We start from the raw sequence: 16,272 nt of genomic DNA, 5'->3' as shown, positions 1-16,272 counted from the left end.
GCTTCTTTCCACACATGAGGAAATATCCCTTCCTCAAGAAGCTGATTAAAAAGTCGTATGACTCGCTTCCCAATAATCCCTAAGGCCAAGGAAAGAACTCTGCCGGGGACTCCGTCAGGCCCAGGAGCCTTAATGCCTCGGAGTTTACGCGCCACTCTATTGAGTTCTTCATCCGTCACTTTAAACTCTTCACACCAAACAGAAGGCGCCTCGATTTGGCGGATACGAGTGCCCATTTCCGGAGGGAACAGAGTTTTAACTACTCTGTCCGCAAGATGAGGCTCTAGAGTCTCGACTACAGGTGGGGCCCTAGGACGCCAGCGTCCTGTTACCAAACGATAAGGGCGGCCCCATGGATCCTCATCTAGAGTGGCAAGAAGATCCTCCCATGCTTTCTTCTTGGCTTCTCTGATAGCCACCCTAAGAAGTTTACGCGCCTCGCGATAAACCTCATACTTAGCAGCTATTTCCTCTGCATTTTTACGGCGTTTTCTCCTTGAACGAGTAAATTGCCTTTGGGCTTGTACAGAGTTGCGCCTAAGTTGCGCAATATCCTCTGACCACCAGTAGGCTTTATCTCGATTGTCAGCCTTAACATTTGCACGACGCATGGCCGTGTCACACGCATTGGCTAGTGTATTCTGTAGCCAGTCGACTCGCTCAGAGGCATTTTGATCCTCGGGTTCTTCAGCCCAAGTGGCTGCCTCAAACGAAGTTAAAAGAAGGTCCTCGTTAAGAGATTTGAGGGCCCATCTCCTCTCCTTACGCCTCCTGTGTTGGTTATAGGAGCGCCGACAACGGGTGACATTACCAATAGTCATTTCAATATACTGATGATCGGACAAAGTGTCACAATCAGTCAGCACACTCCATTCTCGGATCCGCCGACTCGCAGAGGGGGAGGCCCATGTGAGATCCACAATGGACTCCCCTCTCCACGCAATACACGTGCTTTCAGCACCTTCATTAATTAAGAGAAGGCCAAGCTCGGCCGCCCAATCAACTACAGCGTCACCACGCCGATCCGGCCGCAGGGAGCCCCAGACCGCCGATTTAGCATTAAAGTCTCCCGCGACCAACACCGAGCGCGGCAAACATTGCTTGACACAGTCTGCAATACTCTCCAATCTACTGTCAAACTCAGCCAAATTTAAGGCTGGAGATATGTACACACCGATGATAGTAAATTCCCCCCATTTAATACATACCCAACCTTCCCCGGAGTAAAGTGGGGAACAGGAACGGATATTTGGCGACCAAGTGATGGCAACAGAGCCCAACTTATCAACACTCCAGCAAGGGTGTTTTGCAGGAACACGATAGGGCTCCGATGCGATTCCAATACTACAACCACGCTCTGCCAGGGTATGGACGAACAAGTCTTGTGCCTGGCAGGCGTGATTTAAATTTGCCTGAAGGAGCTTAACGGCCATTAGTTGGTCGCTGAGGCAAGGGCTCCTCCAGGCCCACATTAACTTTTCCTGCAGAAACAGCAAGCTGTTTCTGAACCTCTTGAGTCTCATCTATCTCCATTTCACACAAACCTGTGGAGGGAATAGATGGACCAACAGTAGAAGAAGCAGATCTTGCACTATTTGTTACTGCCTGATTATTATTTCGCGTCTGCTTAAGTTTCGCAGAACACGAGGGACCACCCATTTTATGTCCCGAGTTTCGTCCGGCTTTCTTACAAGCCGGGCAACTCGGAGCTGACACGCATTCTGCGATTTTGTGGCCAGGTTCACCACATCGGAAGCATAAATTGCTTCGGTCCTCTGCTACAGGGCATTTACTGCGTACATGGCCACCCTGCAGGCATTTAAAGCACTGCAGGGGGCGTTGGGCAAGAATTTCCACTCTTACGGATATCCATCCGATTTTTATTCGCTTCCCGGCCGCAAGTTTATTAGCAGCAGCAACAGGACAGCGAACTAAAACTGTATATAAACCATCATTGGACGGTCTAATGACACCAACTTTAACATCTAAAAGACAACAATCAGTTAGTTGTATGACCGCTTCAGTTATCTCCTCACGAGTAATTGCTTCATCTAATCCCCTTAGACGAATTTCAGCCATCTTAATTGGTCGAGTGATTTTAACATCCTTGTCACTGGACAACACTTTGCTCATTTCTCTAGCAAGAGCTTCTGCTTTATTCGTCCCGTTCTCTCCAGTTATCTCATAAATGATGGCCCCTGTAAGGGCCCTGCGAGTATTGACTGAAGTGATACCTAGATTATTTAGATCAATTTTACTTTTAACTAATCTAAGAGTTTCAGCATATTTGTTTTCCGGACACGTTACTGTGACCGCCGCACGTTTGGGAACCTTTCTCTTCGTTAATTTAGAAGATCCTTTCTTGCCTGCGTTTTGAGAAGAGGCCTTGTTACTACTTCCGCCTTTATTTTTAGGAGAGATTTTTGGACCATAAGAGGTCTTATCTCCTTGAGCCACGGATGATTTATTTTTATTTCTCCGTACCACTTCCGACCATTTCTCAGCCTGTTTAGGCTGGTTATTACTAGGTTTATTAGAAACCTTATTAACTACCGAAGTAGGAGGAAGTAGAGAAGGCTTCACAAGCCTATTAACACTTTCACCTTCTTTGCGAACTTTGTCACTTTTAACCTCCTTTTTAGATTTTAAGTTTTTATTCTCAGACGCAGTTTTTGACCTAGTCTCCCGAGAGGATTTCGGTTTTTGGGCGTTTGAGGAAGGCTTCTCTGGGGGAGCTTTATCTCCCCATCTTTTTTTACACCATTTATTAAAAAGAACGTCTAATTTCCGGAAAAGAGGATTCTCATTTTCATCATCTGAGGTAGGAGGATCCGACAAAACCTTGGTGCGACCTTGGATTGATGGTCTGATGGCTTTAGGCCAATTTTCCTTCGGCGGAAGGAGCACCTTATGTTGAGGAGATTTCTCAGGCACATTATCGGCCTCATTGACGATTATCATTTCGTCAGACGTTGAGGGAATCTCCACATTAGCCTCAATAACTGGAGAGAGATAAGAGAGAGAAGAAGCCTTCTTCTCACTCGCTGCCGACCTGTATGCGCTATCTCTCTTCAATTTATTTATTTCCTCTCTCATTTCACGGATTTGTTTCCGGGCTTCTACTAACTCTATTGTTTGTTTAGACAATTCTTTTGTTTGTTGTTCCAAAAGCTGTCTAAGACCACTGTCATCGTTGTTGGCACTTATGCCAGAAGAATCCACAGCCATATTTGTGATAATGGCTTGTGTACGACACGCACATTCTTTAAGAGCCTTGCTGACAGTACCCTTTAAGTTTTTCGAAATAACCGCAGTGCGTAGTATTTGCTGCATATCTTCAAATACACAAGCAGCCAGTTCTTGCCTGGAAGAGTATTTAAACTCTTCTCGATATTTTTCAATCAGGTCAGTTGCTCTGTCTCTGATTTTAACCGGAAGTAAGGTGGCGGGATTGAGAATGTTCTTTTCATCCTCTAATTCAGCCACACGCTGGTTTGCTTCCACGACTCTCATCTTGGCTTTTGCCAAACCAATATATTCTCCTGAAGTTGGAGGCCGACCTCTTTTTCTTCTATTACCAAGAGTTGGCACAGATTCGTCCGAGTCAGACAGATACACCGAGTCCGACATATCTACTGTGGAGGCCAGTGAGGGCGAAGGTGACACCGCTCTCAAGTCCATACGACAGTCCGGGTTACCAGGAGGAGGAGAAGGGGATGAACCTCTTGACCTTGACCTAATTTTAGACCTTGACCTTAATTTTGATGATACAGGCCCAGGCTTGATAATCTTCATATCCCTGATTGTGGGTTTAGACGTTGATGCGAGTGATGCTCCCATAATCACGTCTTCGTCCAAAGCAGCAACAATGCTGCTACTATCTTCAGTATTCTTCGCAGGCACATGTTCTTCTACTGCCCCTGCGGAGCAGGCAGCAGGTAGCCCGTCATGTGATGACGACGAGGGAAGAGCCGGGACGGTACTCTCCCAACGCCGGTCTCTGGGGATCCGATCCCCCTGAGACGGTAGAGACATATTATTATTAGTGGCCGACATCTCATACTAGTATCATTGAGTGGTTTGTGTAGGGTTTTCCTTCCCCTAGGCCGGTTGGGTGCCATCCCTGACGACCCCGGCCTGGCCGACTCCTTAAACTCGCGGCGCGTGGGCCCCGCCTCGGAATATGTCCGAGCGGCCCCACGCCCGCCCCCACAGCTCCGAAGAGCACAGGAATAGGAAGGAAGGAAGGAAGGAAAGGAAGGAATAAGAGAAAAAACAAAAAAAATATACAAAACAAAATAAACATAATAAAACAAAACAAAAAAAACCCCCTTAAACCCCCGAAAACCCTCCCCCCATAACCCCCCATTCCCCACACCTTGCCGGAGGGAGGTCTTAGACCATCCCCTAACGACCCCGGCGGGCCGGGCGTTTGAATTCCGGGTCGCCATCCCTTACCACCTTGGGGGGAATAATACCCACCCTCTCGGCGAAGTGGTCGCCGGGCTCAGGGAACACCTCCGGGAACGCCAAGTCCCGTACCGCGGATCCCAGCCCTGAGAAGGACTGTTCACCGCGGCCCCTGAAGGTTTGTACCTCCCACGGCTCGAGTACATGCTGTACTCGAAGTGCAATGCCAGGGAGGTACTGTGCGCTCTTAGTAGGACCGAACCTCCCCGCCGGGCCCTCCCCGGGACTAAGTCCCAGGTACTGCCCCAGCGGATCGTTGATTCGATCCCTTAAGCCCTCTCACCACGACAAGGTGGCGCACAACGAGAGGGAACCTAACCTAACCTTTTTTTTTTTTTTTTTTTTTTTTTTTTATAGTGGGGGAATGCACTCTTTACACATACCCTCTCCCCTGGGGAAGGGAGAGGGGTATGTCGGGCTCAGGTCTTATGCCGCGAGGCTGCCCACTACCGACTAAACCCCCACTTTTGCCCGCATATGGTGCCGTTGACTGATGGGGAGGTTGAGGAATCACGTGCGTATACTTCTCAACCTCCCCGGCACCGACCCACCCGATGACTTGGGTGGGTCCCCCGCGCTGCCGCCCATTGAACTTAGGACGGCAGGGCCCGCATTTGTGTGGCGGGCCGGCTTCTCTAAATAGTCGCTTCTTCTTGCGACAAAACATTCTCGGATGGGCAAGACTGGGAGAGGCTCCCCAGCCTCTTAATGTTTCCCAGTTTGCCCTACTTGAAAGGCGAGGGAAAGAGACGCCTCCTCGCTAAGTTAATAACTCGGCGGGGGGCAGACTCGTCCCCCACCTTATAATCACCTCGGGGCACCGGAGTTTAAACGCAAACTCCGACGCACCGGTTGGGAGGCGCTGCCGTTTGGGCCAGGAAGGAGGGGGGAGGCTTGCGCCCGTCCCCTACCTCCAACCCGGCGCGCACGACAAGCGCCTGTTGCGGGCTGACTGCCCGTGTTTGTAGGCGGCCTGCGGGCCGCTCCTCTTGTTGCAGGGAAGGCAAGGGGTACAGCCGGTGTTCTAGTCGTCGGTTGTCCTCTTCTTGTCCTTTCCGCGTCTTCTTTTTGTCGCATTATGCGACTGCTGAAGGCAAGGAACGTTTGCCATTTATCCTCGCTGTCCAAGATTTCCGAAACTACTTTCGGAAGAGATAGGTCTCTGCCTATTTTTCCTATGAGCGTATTACGCTCATCTCTCCACGCAGGGCATTGCGCCAGCGTGTGCTGGGCGTCATCTCTTGCTGCGCCGCAGTGATGACACTTCTCTAAAGTCTCCTTTCCAATACGACGCAGATATGATGCAAAACAACCGTGTCCGGTTAAGAGTTGCGTCGCATGGAAAGAGAGTCCCATCCTCTTGTCACGGTGGATCCATTCTTCGAGTGCCGGTTCAAGGGCCATTAGTACACGTCCACCTTCCGATTCTATTATAGCGCGTAATCGCGCTCGCCATTTCTTCGCCGTCTTACTTCGGCAGTAGCGTCTTATGCGCTCTTTAACATTTGCGCTAGGACGTGCGCCGCTTCGTCGTTCAAAGTCCCGCGATGCTTTGAAGATGCGGGAGTATTCTGCTGCGATGAGGTCAGGCGGTGGAATACCCGCCAAGGCCCCTGCTGCTGCACGCGAAACTGTGCGATATGCACGTATTGTTCTAACTGCCACAGGGTGGAAGGCTCTTTCTAAAAGAGTACGGCTTCCCCTGGCAGTTGTTAAATCTTCCGCCCATACAGGCGCACCGTACATTGCTACGGCGCGTACTGTGTTGGCATATAATCTTCTGGCCGACCCGTTCGGCCCTCCTAAATTAGGTAAAATACCTCTGAGGGCGGTGGCACAAGTTGCTACTCTCTCAGCAATTCTCGCAAAATGCTCCCGAAAAGTCCATTGCCCGTCCAAGTATAGTCCCAAGTACTTGACTGTGGGCTTAGGAGCGATGCGGGCAGCATCGATGCGTATAACGCAGTCCGGCGGTGGTGGGCCCTGGGCCTTGCTAGGAAACCATAAGGCCTCAGTCTTATCAGGGGCGGCTTTAAGCCCCATTCTCTGGATTGCCGCAAAGACAATTTGTGCGGCAATTTCGGCTCTCGAGAGCGCTTCTTGATAATTATTTCCCCCGGCCAACACCAAGGTATCGTCTGCGTAGCAGATGGTGTGGCAACAGGGGGGTAGTGCCGTACAAAGTACCGCGTTGTACCCCAGATTCCAAAGTAGAGGCCCTAAAACGGACCCCTGGGGTACCCCGCAATGCAGCGGTTTCTTGCATAACCGCTTATCTCTGTTGAAATAGGTAATGTACCTATTTTTAAAATAATCGTTTATCGCCACCTGCAAGTACATTGGCACTCTATGGCGTTGCAATGACGCCTTAATAGCTTCCCAGGGGAGAGAGTTGAACGCATTTGAGATGTCTATTAACACGGCCAAAGCTACTCCCCCCTGGGACGTTGTCTCTTCTGTAAGGGACCTCAAGTGCAAGATTGCGTCTATAGTTGAGTGTCCCTCACGAAAACCATATTGAGCCTTGCTCAAGTTTGGGCCTACGCTATTTAAATGCTGGACGAGGCGGTTTACCATTATCCTTTCCAGAAGCTTTCCGACCTCATCCAGCAAACATATTGGCCGAAAAGAAGACGGCAGACCTTCTTCCTTCCCCTTCTTTTTCAGGAGAACGAGTTTAGCGCTCTTCCATTGAGCTGGAAAAACGCCCTCCCGAAGACATCTGCTCAGCAGAGTTCTAAGGCTCTCCCCGATTTTTGGAAGGGCAAGAGCCCATACTTTTTTATGCAGCCCGTCCGGCCCGGGCGCAGTGTTACCTCCAAAACTCCTTTTTGCGGCTACAGCAAATTCCTCCTCCTCTATCTCAGAAAATTCTGAGTCCTCCGTACTAAAAACTTGAGCAGGAAGTACATTATTTGTTCCGGCTTCAGAGATTGTAGGCTCGGGAAACAACGTGTCCACTACCTCTTTAATAAAAACCGGACTCAATGTCTCCGTAACGGACGGAGCTGGCGGCCTTAGCTTTTTTGTGACCACCTTATATGCCAAGCCCCACGGGTCTTCGTCAAGATTGGAGACAAGTTCTTCCCAGGATTTGGCCTTGGACTCTTTGATTGCTACACGCAAAGCTCTTCTGGCCGCTTTATATTCTTCTAGCGCAGTAGCCCTTCTTTCCGAGTTGTCTCGGCAGCGCGTAATAATTCTACGCCGTCTGGTGGCTTCTCGACGCAATTCCGCTATATCTTCGTTCCACCAATAAGTGGAACGGCGTGGCGCCCGTCGAACCCTCGGCATTGAGGCCTCGCAGGCGTTTGTAACCGCCTCCTCCAACCAATCAACTTCGCCTGAGATGCTCGATCCAGAAACTTGAGGTTGGCTCTCTCTGCTCCAATACGATACTTCTAGGGAGGCTTCGAATACGTCTTCTCTTATCTTCTTGAGTGCCCATCTTCTTTCAGAAGAGAGGTATTTCTTCAATGTTGAAGGTGCGGCCTGGACTCCAAGCTCCAACAAGATGTACCTGTGGTCTGACAGGTGCTCAAGGTTTTCAGCCACTTTCCAATTACGAACCATGTTGGCGGCCGCAGGGGTGGCCCACGTTAGGTCTATAATAGACTCTCCCTGCGGTCGCACACATGTGGATACATTCCCTTGGTTTAACAGCACCAAGTTCTTTGTTGCTGCCCACTCTTCTAGGACTCTGCCTCTTCCGTTGGTCCGCTGGGAGCCCCATGTTGTGGACCAGGCATTAAAATCCCCGGCAAGCACAACGGGGAGCGGTTGAAGTTCGTCGATGCACACTCCAATTTCTTCTAGCCATCCCTCGTAGTCGTCTATGGTGCCCGATGGTGGTAAATACGTGCCGACTACCGCTACAGGACCCCAGTGTACCGCCGCGTAACGACGGCCACGTCTGATCGGTGCGCATGGAGGTGCGCCTCGCCACCATCTCCATGTCAATGCCACAGTTTTCGTGGTATCTTCTATCCAGGACGGGTGGTTGTCTGGGATGCGGTAGGGCTCCGAGACCACACCCAAAGTACAGCCACTCTCCGTGAGCACTTGCAGGAATAAGTCCTGCGCTGCACGAGAGTGGCACACATTGGCCTGAAGTAGGGAGAGGGCCATTAACTAGTCGAGAGTTGGACTCCCTCCTCCCGGGAGCGAATTCGCTGAGGCAGCGCGTCCGATGGAGGTTGGACGTCAACTTCCATTGCTGCCTGTCCAGTAGAAGCAGACTTATCGGCCCTGCTTACCGGATTCCCCTTTTTTCTTTGGGTAGTGCACGCTTTGCTACCCAAGACATGATCCGCCTTTCTCCCTATGTCCATGCATATTGGACATCGGGGCGCGGATGTACACTCTCTTGCTGTGTGCCCCGATTCGGCACATCTATAACATCTGCCCGACCTGTCGATTAAATTCGGGCAGGTTTCTTTAGTGTGGCCTCGCTCCAGACACTTGTAACATCTGAGTGGACGAGGCTCAAGTAGAGCTATTTTCACCTTTGTCCACCCAACGCCGAGTGTGTTTCCCGTGGCTGCTTTTTTGGCAGCAGCAAGCGGGAGTCTCAGCCAGAGGCTATTCATGCCGTTGGCTAACTGCCTCTTGTCGCCAGCGTGGATCTCTCTGGGCTGACAAGTCCCCTTGTCCGAGACGGCCTCGATTACTTCCTTCGTTGAGATGGAGGGCTCGAGAGGCCAGATGCGAACGTCCGCCGTGATGGTAGGTCGGGAGATCTTGACGTCTTCCTTGTACGCCAAAACTTTCTTCATTTCGCTAGCCAGCGCGTCGGCCTTGCATTCATTTTCAGATCCTGGGATCTGAATAAGGAGGGCTCCTGTGGCTGTTGTCCGCATAGTGACCTTTTCCTGGATCCCAAAATCCGCCAACTTGATCTTCGAGCGTACTTCGGCCATCAGCTTATTATACTCTCCTCCTGGGGCCGAAAGGACAACAGCCGATGTCCTAGGAACTCTTCGTCTTCTTCTCTTACTTTTACCTGACCCTTTGGATTGGGCCACAGGATGACCAGTTGTGGTAACACTGGCTGTAGGCTTTCCACCACTCTTTGTCTTCTGCTTATCTTGTCTATTTGCAGAAGTCGAAGGAGCCGCGGGTTTCGGCGACTGTTTGGTCTTCTCTTTCGTTCCGCGTCTCACGACTTGAGACCATGTCTCTGTCTCAGTGTGGCGCGGGGCAGATCTTCCGGGAGCATTGCTCTTGGTGGAAGGAGGACCATCTTTCGTCGGCCTCTTAGTCTCGGTTGTCCGCTTTGTTGCGGACGGCTGAGTAGAAGAGGTAGAGGCTTCCAGCCTCTGGCCCTCGGCTTTGCTTGCCTTTTCGGACTTGTTCCCCTTGCTTCTCTCTTTGGGAACCGGGCGTCCCATGGTATCGCCCTTTAGGGCCGGTGCCACGGGGGCGTTTTTCTGGGCCCCATTGACGGAGGTTCGGGGAATGAACTGCTCCATTAAGGTGGACATTGTGTCCCTTATCTGAGCTTGAAAAACTTTGGCGAAAGTCGCCAATTTGCCATCTATTAAGCTCTCTACGTCTTTGCTGGTTGATTTACGGCGGGGTGGGAGAACGATGCTTTTTTCTGTCCTTTCCTCGTCGTCAGCAATAACCTTCCTCTTCCCCTGGATGGCCGGTCTTATAATTGGAGGCCACTCTTCTCGGGGAGGCAACACGACGGGCTGAGGATTATTGTTTGACTCAACTTCCGCGTCCATCTCCATTGCGATGTCTTCTGGCAGTTCTTTGGAAGCCAGAAGAGGAGGAGGTTGCGTTGCAGTGTTGCGGGCCTGTTTTAACTCTTCTCGTAGCCGGTTGACTTCTTCTCTTAGCTGCTCCACTTCTTGGGTAATCCCACTTTCTTGCGGAGATATCTTCTTGGACATAGCGTCCGTGTTGACCTCTATTTTCAGAGCGGCTTCTCTAAGAATGCGGACAAAACCGCCTTTAAGATTGTTGGATTTAATCGCAACCTCTTCGATCTTCTTTGCCGTCTGCAGAATTTCGGCCGCCATGGCGTGAACAGGTAGGCCGATGGCCTCCTGCTCTAGTTTCTCGGCCATTACTGTCCGACGCCGACCTTTAAAATCTGAAGGATCGTATCCTCCTTCAGCTATTTCCCTCATGGTTCTAATTTCTTCTTTCAAGGATTGCAGCTCTTGGTTCTTCGCCTTGATGTTAAGGATCTGCGCACCTTTTCCGGACACATACGGTCGTCCTCGTTTTTTCCCGTCACTTTCGAAGAATGCTCTCTCGGAGGAAGAAGAAGAGCGATCCGCCGTACGACGAGTCTTCTTAATCGTGTCGTCGTCTTTTCTCTTCCTAGTTCTCTTGAATGCCCCCGACGCCGTGGTTCTCACAGAGGCATCGGAAGCATCAGAAGAGTCTATATTGACAATGTCTGTGTCGTCGTCTTCTTGTATCTCGATAGAGTTTGTAGAAATCTGTCGAGATGTAAAGCGAGATTCATCCTCAGTTGCTGTTGTCAGGCCAGCCTCAGCTGGCGGAGGAGAACCCGCATGCGGTCTAACGCTGCAGAAAGGAGCGGGTAAATCTGGTGATCGTTTCGTTCCACCCGTTGAACCAGCTGATGTCTTGCTTTTTGGTCCAGCCTTCTTCTTATTGGCTCTCTTTACGACTTTCATGTCGACAAGACGCGGGAGTTTCATAAATTCCCCGTCGGTGTCCGTAAGCGGAGCGGCCTTCCTGCTTGATTCCTCTTCTCCATCCGAGTGAAGGGACTGCGTGTTGTGGTCCTCTTGATCGGACCTATCTCTGTCCTTCGCAGGCGCATTGTCCACCAGCACCCCTGCGGAGCAGGCGCTGGATTGCCCGTAGTTCGATGACGACATGGCAGGAGCCGGGACGGCACTCCCACCACGCCGGTCTCTAAGGGTCCGAATCCTCTGAGACGGTAAAACTGATTCCTGTTGATCTGCCATTTCCATATTGTCCATTAAAATGGTTTTTGTAGGGTTTTCCTTCCCCTAGGCCGATTGGGTGCCCGCCCTGCCGACTCCGACCTAGCCGCTCCTTTCGTTCTTCCAGAGACGCGCCACGAGCCCCGCCTCGGAATACGTCCGAGCGGCCTCGTGGCGGTCGCAACCTCCTCCCGGGGTGACCAGGCCCACCTCGGAGACTTCCGAGCGGCCCGAAACACCCCCTACGTCATCCCTGGGGTGCCCAGCCCGCAGGCCGGAACACCCTACGCCCCCGGAGACCGTGGGGTCACACCCCCGGTGTGCAACTCCGGTGCGTATACTCGTACCCGCCCCAGGAACGCACCACGTACGCCCCGGAAACGGGTAGAGGTAATCCCTAACCTCGGCTGCGGGAGCACCCGCGTGCAATGCCTCAGAAAGGGATCTTCTCCCCTTGAACGGGAGGCCCCCTACCCAACCCCCCCCGGGTGGCATGGCGGGGAAACCAATTCCCCTGCGGCCCCAGCCGGCCGGGATTTGCATTCCGGGTTACCTTCCCTTACCACCTTGGGGGGAATAAAACCCACCCTCTCGGCGAAGTGGTCGCCGGGCTCAGGCACCTCGGGACCGCCAAGTCCCGTACCACAGATCTACACCGTCCTAATAAAGGGACGGCCTCTGTGGCCCCTGAGGTTGCCAGGAGGAAGTCAGAAGACCTCCCCTCACGACCCTGACAAGCCGGGCGTTTGTATTCCGGGTCGCCATCCCTTACCACCTTGGGGGAATAATACCCACCCTCTCGGCGAAGTGGTCGCCGGGCTCAGGAACCCTCGGGAACGCCAAGTCCCGAACCACAGATCTACACCGTCCTAATAAAGGGACGGCCTCTGTGGCCCCTGAGGGTGAACCTAACCTTTTTTTTTTTTTTTTTTTTTTTGGGGAATGCCTTTACGCATACCCTCTCCCTTGGGGAGGGAGAGGGTATGTCGGGCTCAGGTCTTATGCCGCGAGGCTGCCCACTACCGACTAAACCCCCACTTTTACCCGCATGTGGTGCCGTTGACTGATGGGGAGGTTGAGGAAACACTTGCGTATACATCTCAAACCTCCCCGGCACCGACCCACCCGATGGCTTGGGTGGGTCCCCCGCGCTGCCGCTCTTTTGGACTTAGAGCGGCAGGGCCCGCAATTGTGTGGCGGGCCGGCTTCTCTAAAACAGTCGCGTTTGGCTTGCGACTTACTTCTTTGGAGGGCGAGACTGGGAGAGGCTCCCCAGCCTCTTAATATTTCCTGGCCTCGCTCTTCTTGAAGTGAGGGAGAGACGCCCTCCCGCTGAGTTTTTATAACTTGGCGGGAAGGAAGACTCGTCCCTTATCTTGCTGTCATCTTTGTGCGTTAGAATTCAGTCGTGAACTCCGACGCACGAGTTGAGAGGCGCCACCGTTTGGGCCAGGAAGGAGGGGGGAGGCTTGCGCCCGTCCCCTACCTCCAACCCGGCGCGCACGATGGGCGCCTGTGGCGGGCTGATTGCCCGAAGTCGATGTAAGTCCTACGCCGGAGGTGATATTTACCGGTTGTCCTCTTCTTTGGCGTTCGGCGTTTTCTTTGGCGCTCATGACACGCCCTGTGAATATGATGAAGGCGTTGTGTGCCTCCTCGTTGTCCACCATCTTCTTTGTAAGCGCCGGAAGGGACAAGTCGCGCCCCGTCTTCCGGATAAGATCCATCCTTTCGTCTCGCCACGCAGGGCACTCTTCTAATGTGTGCTGCGCGTCGTCCCGGAATGCCTCACAGTGATGGCACTTCTCCGATTCTTCTTTGCCAATTCGACGTAGGTATTTTGCAAAACAACCGTGTCCGGTTAAGAGCTGCGTCGCATGGAAAGAGAGTCCCATCCTCTTGTGTCGTTGGATCCAGTCTTCAAGTACCGGCTCAAAGGCCTCAAGTACGCGTCCACCTTCTGATGCTAGAGTGGCTCGTAAGCGTGTTTTCCACTCTTTTATTGTCTTCTCGCGGTAGTAGCGCCTTATACGCGCTTTGATGCTAGTGCTAGGACGCACGCCGTATCGTCGCTCAAACTTCCGTGATGCACTGAATATGCGGGAGTACTCTGTCGCAGTAAGATCAGGCGGTGGAATGCCTGCCAAGACTCCAGCCGCCGCACGTGAGACCGTGCGGTATGCGCGTATTGTTCTAACAGCGACAGGGTGGAAGGCTTTTTCTAAAAGAGTACGGCTTCCCCTGCCAGCTGTTAAGTCTTCTGCCCATACAGGCGCACCATACATCGCTATGGCGCGCACTGTATTGGCGTACAATCTTCTTGCCGCCCCGTTAGGTCCTCCTAGATTAGGTAAGATGCCCCTGAGGGCGGTGGCACAGGTTGTTACCCTCTCCGCAATTCTTGTGAAGTGCTCGCGGAATGCCCATCTTCCGTCCAAGTACAGTCCCAAGTATTTCACAGTAGGCTTGGGAACAATGCGAGCAGCGTCAATGTGTATGGCGCAATTCGTTGGCGGCGGACTTTGAGCCTTGTCGAAAAACCATAAGGCTTCGGTTTTATCAGGGGCCGCTTTAAGTCCCAGTCTCTCAATTGCCGCAAAGATGATTTTTGCGGCGATTTCAGCTCTCCAAAGTGCTTCTTGGTAGTTGTCTCCCCCGGCCAGCACCAAGGTATCGTCTGCGTAGCAGATGGTGTGACAGCGGGGGGGTAGCGCCGTACAAAGTACCGCGTTATACCCCAAATTCCACAGCAAAGGCCCTAGGACGGACCCTTGGGGTACCCCGCGGTACAGCGGTCTTTTACATAACCGCTTATCTCTATTAAAATAAGTAATATTCCTATCTCTGAAGTAATTATCTATCGCCGCCTGTAAATATATTGGCACATTATGACGCCGCAGCGATGCCTTAATAACTTCCCAGGGGATGGAGTTGAAGGCATTTGATATGTCTATTAACACAGCCAATGCTACTCCCCCCTGGGATACTATCTCTTCTGTAAGAGACCTCAAATGCAGAATTGCGTCTATCGTTGAGTGTCCCTCCCGAAAACCGTATTGGGCCTTACTCAGATTTGGGCCTACTTTATTCAAATGCTGGACGAGGCGATTTACAATGATCCTTTCCAGAAGCTTTCCGGCCTCGTCCAATAAACATATTGGTCGAAAAGATGACGGCAAGCCTTCTTCCTTCCCTTTCTTTTTCAGGAGAACAAGTTTCGCGCTTTTCCATTGACTTGGAAAAACGCCCTCCTGAAGACATCTGCTTAGCAGATTTCGAAGGCTCTCCCCGATTTTTGGAAGAGCGAGAGCCCACACCTTCTTGTGTAGTCCATCTGGACCAGGTGCGGTGTTGCCGCTAAAACTCCTTTTTGCTGCTATAGAAAACTCTTCCTCTTCTATTTCCGGGAACTCTGGGTCTTCTGTCTCGAGAGCTTGGACTGAAAACAGGCCGCCGACTCTATTCCTTACACATGCCTTGGGGAACAAAGTATCCACCACTTCTTTGACAAAGACCGGACTCAATGTCTCCGTGACCGACGGAGCTGGTGGTCTTAACTTTTTTGTTACCACCTTATATGCCAGTCCCCACGGGTCTTCGTCTAGATCAGAAATAAGTTCTTCCCAAGATCTTGCTTTGGACTCTCTGATTGCCACACGTAGAGCCATCCTTGCCGTCTTATAGTCTTCTAACGCAGCAGCTCTTCTTTCGGAGTTTCTTCGGCAGCGCGTAAGAATCCGTCGTTGTATATTGGCCTTTTGACGCAACTCCGCGATGTCGTCATTCCACCAGTAGGTAGAACGACGTGGCGTTCGTCGGACCCTCGGCATAGAGACGTCGCAGGCACTTGTAACAGCCTCCTCCATCCAGTCAACTTCTTTCGCAATGCTGGGTCTAGAGTCTTGAAACTGGCTCTCTCTACTCCAGCACGATACCTCAAGAGAGGCTCCAAACGTGTCCTCTCTTAACTTTTTGAGAGCCCATCTTTTCTCTGAAGAGAAGTATTTCTTTGTCAGGGAGGGTGTGGCCCGGACCCCGAGCTCTAACAGGATGTACCTGTGGTCTGACAGGTGTTCGAGATCGTCGGCCACTTTCCATTTTCGGACCATGTTGGCGGCCGCAGGGGTGGCCCATGTTAAGTCTATAATAGACTCACCCTGCGGCCGCACACACGTGGGCACATTCCCCTGGTTTAGCAGTACCAGGTTCCTCGTAGCTGCCCATTCTTCTAATGTTCTTCCTCTTCTGTTGGTTTGTCGGGAACCCCATGTTGTGGACCAGGCGTTAAAGTCTCCCGCGAGCACCACAGGGAGTGGTTGAAGTCCATCAATAAAGACACCAATTTCCTCCAGCCATCCTTCGTAATCTTGGATAGAGCCCGATGGTGGTAAATATGTACCCACCACTGCCACAGGGCCCCAGTGTACCGCCGCGAACCGACGGCCTCGTCCAATTGGTGCACAAGGAGGTGCACCTCGCCACCATCGCCACGTAAGCGCCACGGTTCCTGTGTCGTCTTGCATCCACGATGGGTGGTTTTCCGGGATGCGATGAGGCTCCGAGACAACACCTAGAGTACAGCCACTCTCCGCAAGCACTTGTAGGAATAAGTCCTGTGCTGCGCGGGAGTGGCACACGTTTGCTTGGAGTAGAGAGAGGGCCATTAAGAGACTGAAGGCCGGGCTCCCTCCTCCTGAGAGCGAATTCTTTGAGGCAGCGCGTCTGATGGAGGTTGTACGTCAATCTCCATTGCTGCCTGTCCGGTGGGAGCAGACTTATCCTTTCTGCTCACCGGATTTCCTTTCTTTTGGGTAGTGCACGATTTGCTACCCAAGACATGGTCCGCTTTCCTGCCAATGTCCATACA

The 16,272-nt window shown here is 52.1% G+C and overlaps 1 protein-coding gene across 1 annotated transcript; it reads right to left on the bottom strand.

Annotated features, from left to right (window-relative positions):
- Positions 1 to 8,597: 8,597 nt before the first annotated feature.
- LOC139112570 (uncharacterized) lies at positions 8,598 to 16,069 on the bottom strand. Its single transcript, XM_070673660.1, has 2 exons — positions 12,892 to 16,069; positions 8,598 to 11,419 (listed from the first exon to the last, which is right to left on the bottom strand). The coding sequence occupies exons 1-2, from the start codon at positions 16,067 to 16,069 to the stop codon at positions 8,598 to 8,600; spliced, it is 6,000 nt and encodes a 1,999-aa protein (XP_070529761.1).
- Between the last annotated feature and the right edge of the window lie 203 nt (positions 16,070 to 16,272).

This window comes from Cardiocondyla obscurior, unplaced genomic scaffold (genome assembly GCF_019399895.1).
Source record: "Cardiocondyla obscurior isolate alpha-2009 unplaced genomic scaffold, Cobs3.1 scaffold31_0_849067, whole genome shotgun sequence".
Taxonomy (NCBI): domain Eukaryota; kingdom Metazoa; phylum Arthropoda; class Insecta; order Hymenoptera; family Formicidae; genus Cardiocondyla; species Cardiocondyla obscurior.
Note: the sequence above shows the minus strand (reverse complement) of the source record. Positions and strands in the feature narration are given on the sequence as shown.

What these genes read in the sequence shown, in the direction of transcription:
- LOC139112570 (XM_070673660.1), bottom strand. Translation starts at nt 16,069, where the DNA reads ATGGCCCTCTCTCTACTCCAAGCAAACGTGTGCCACTCCCGCGCAGCA. An exon ending in TCGTGCGCGCCGGGTTGGAG is followed by an intron (nt 11,420 to 12,891) that starts GTAGGGGACGGG and finishes TGGAAATGGCAG; the next exon opens with ATCAACAGGAATCAGTTTTA.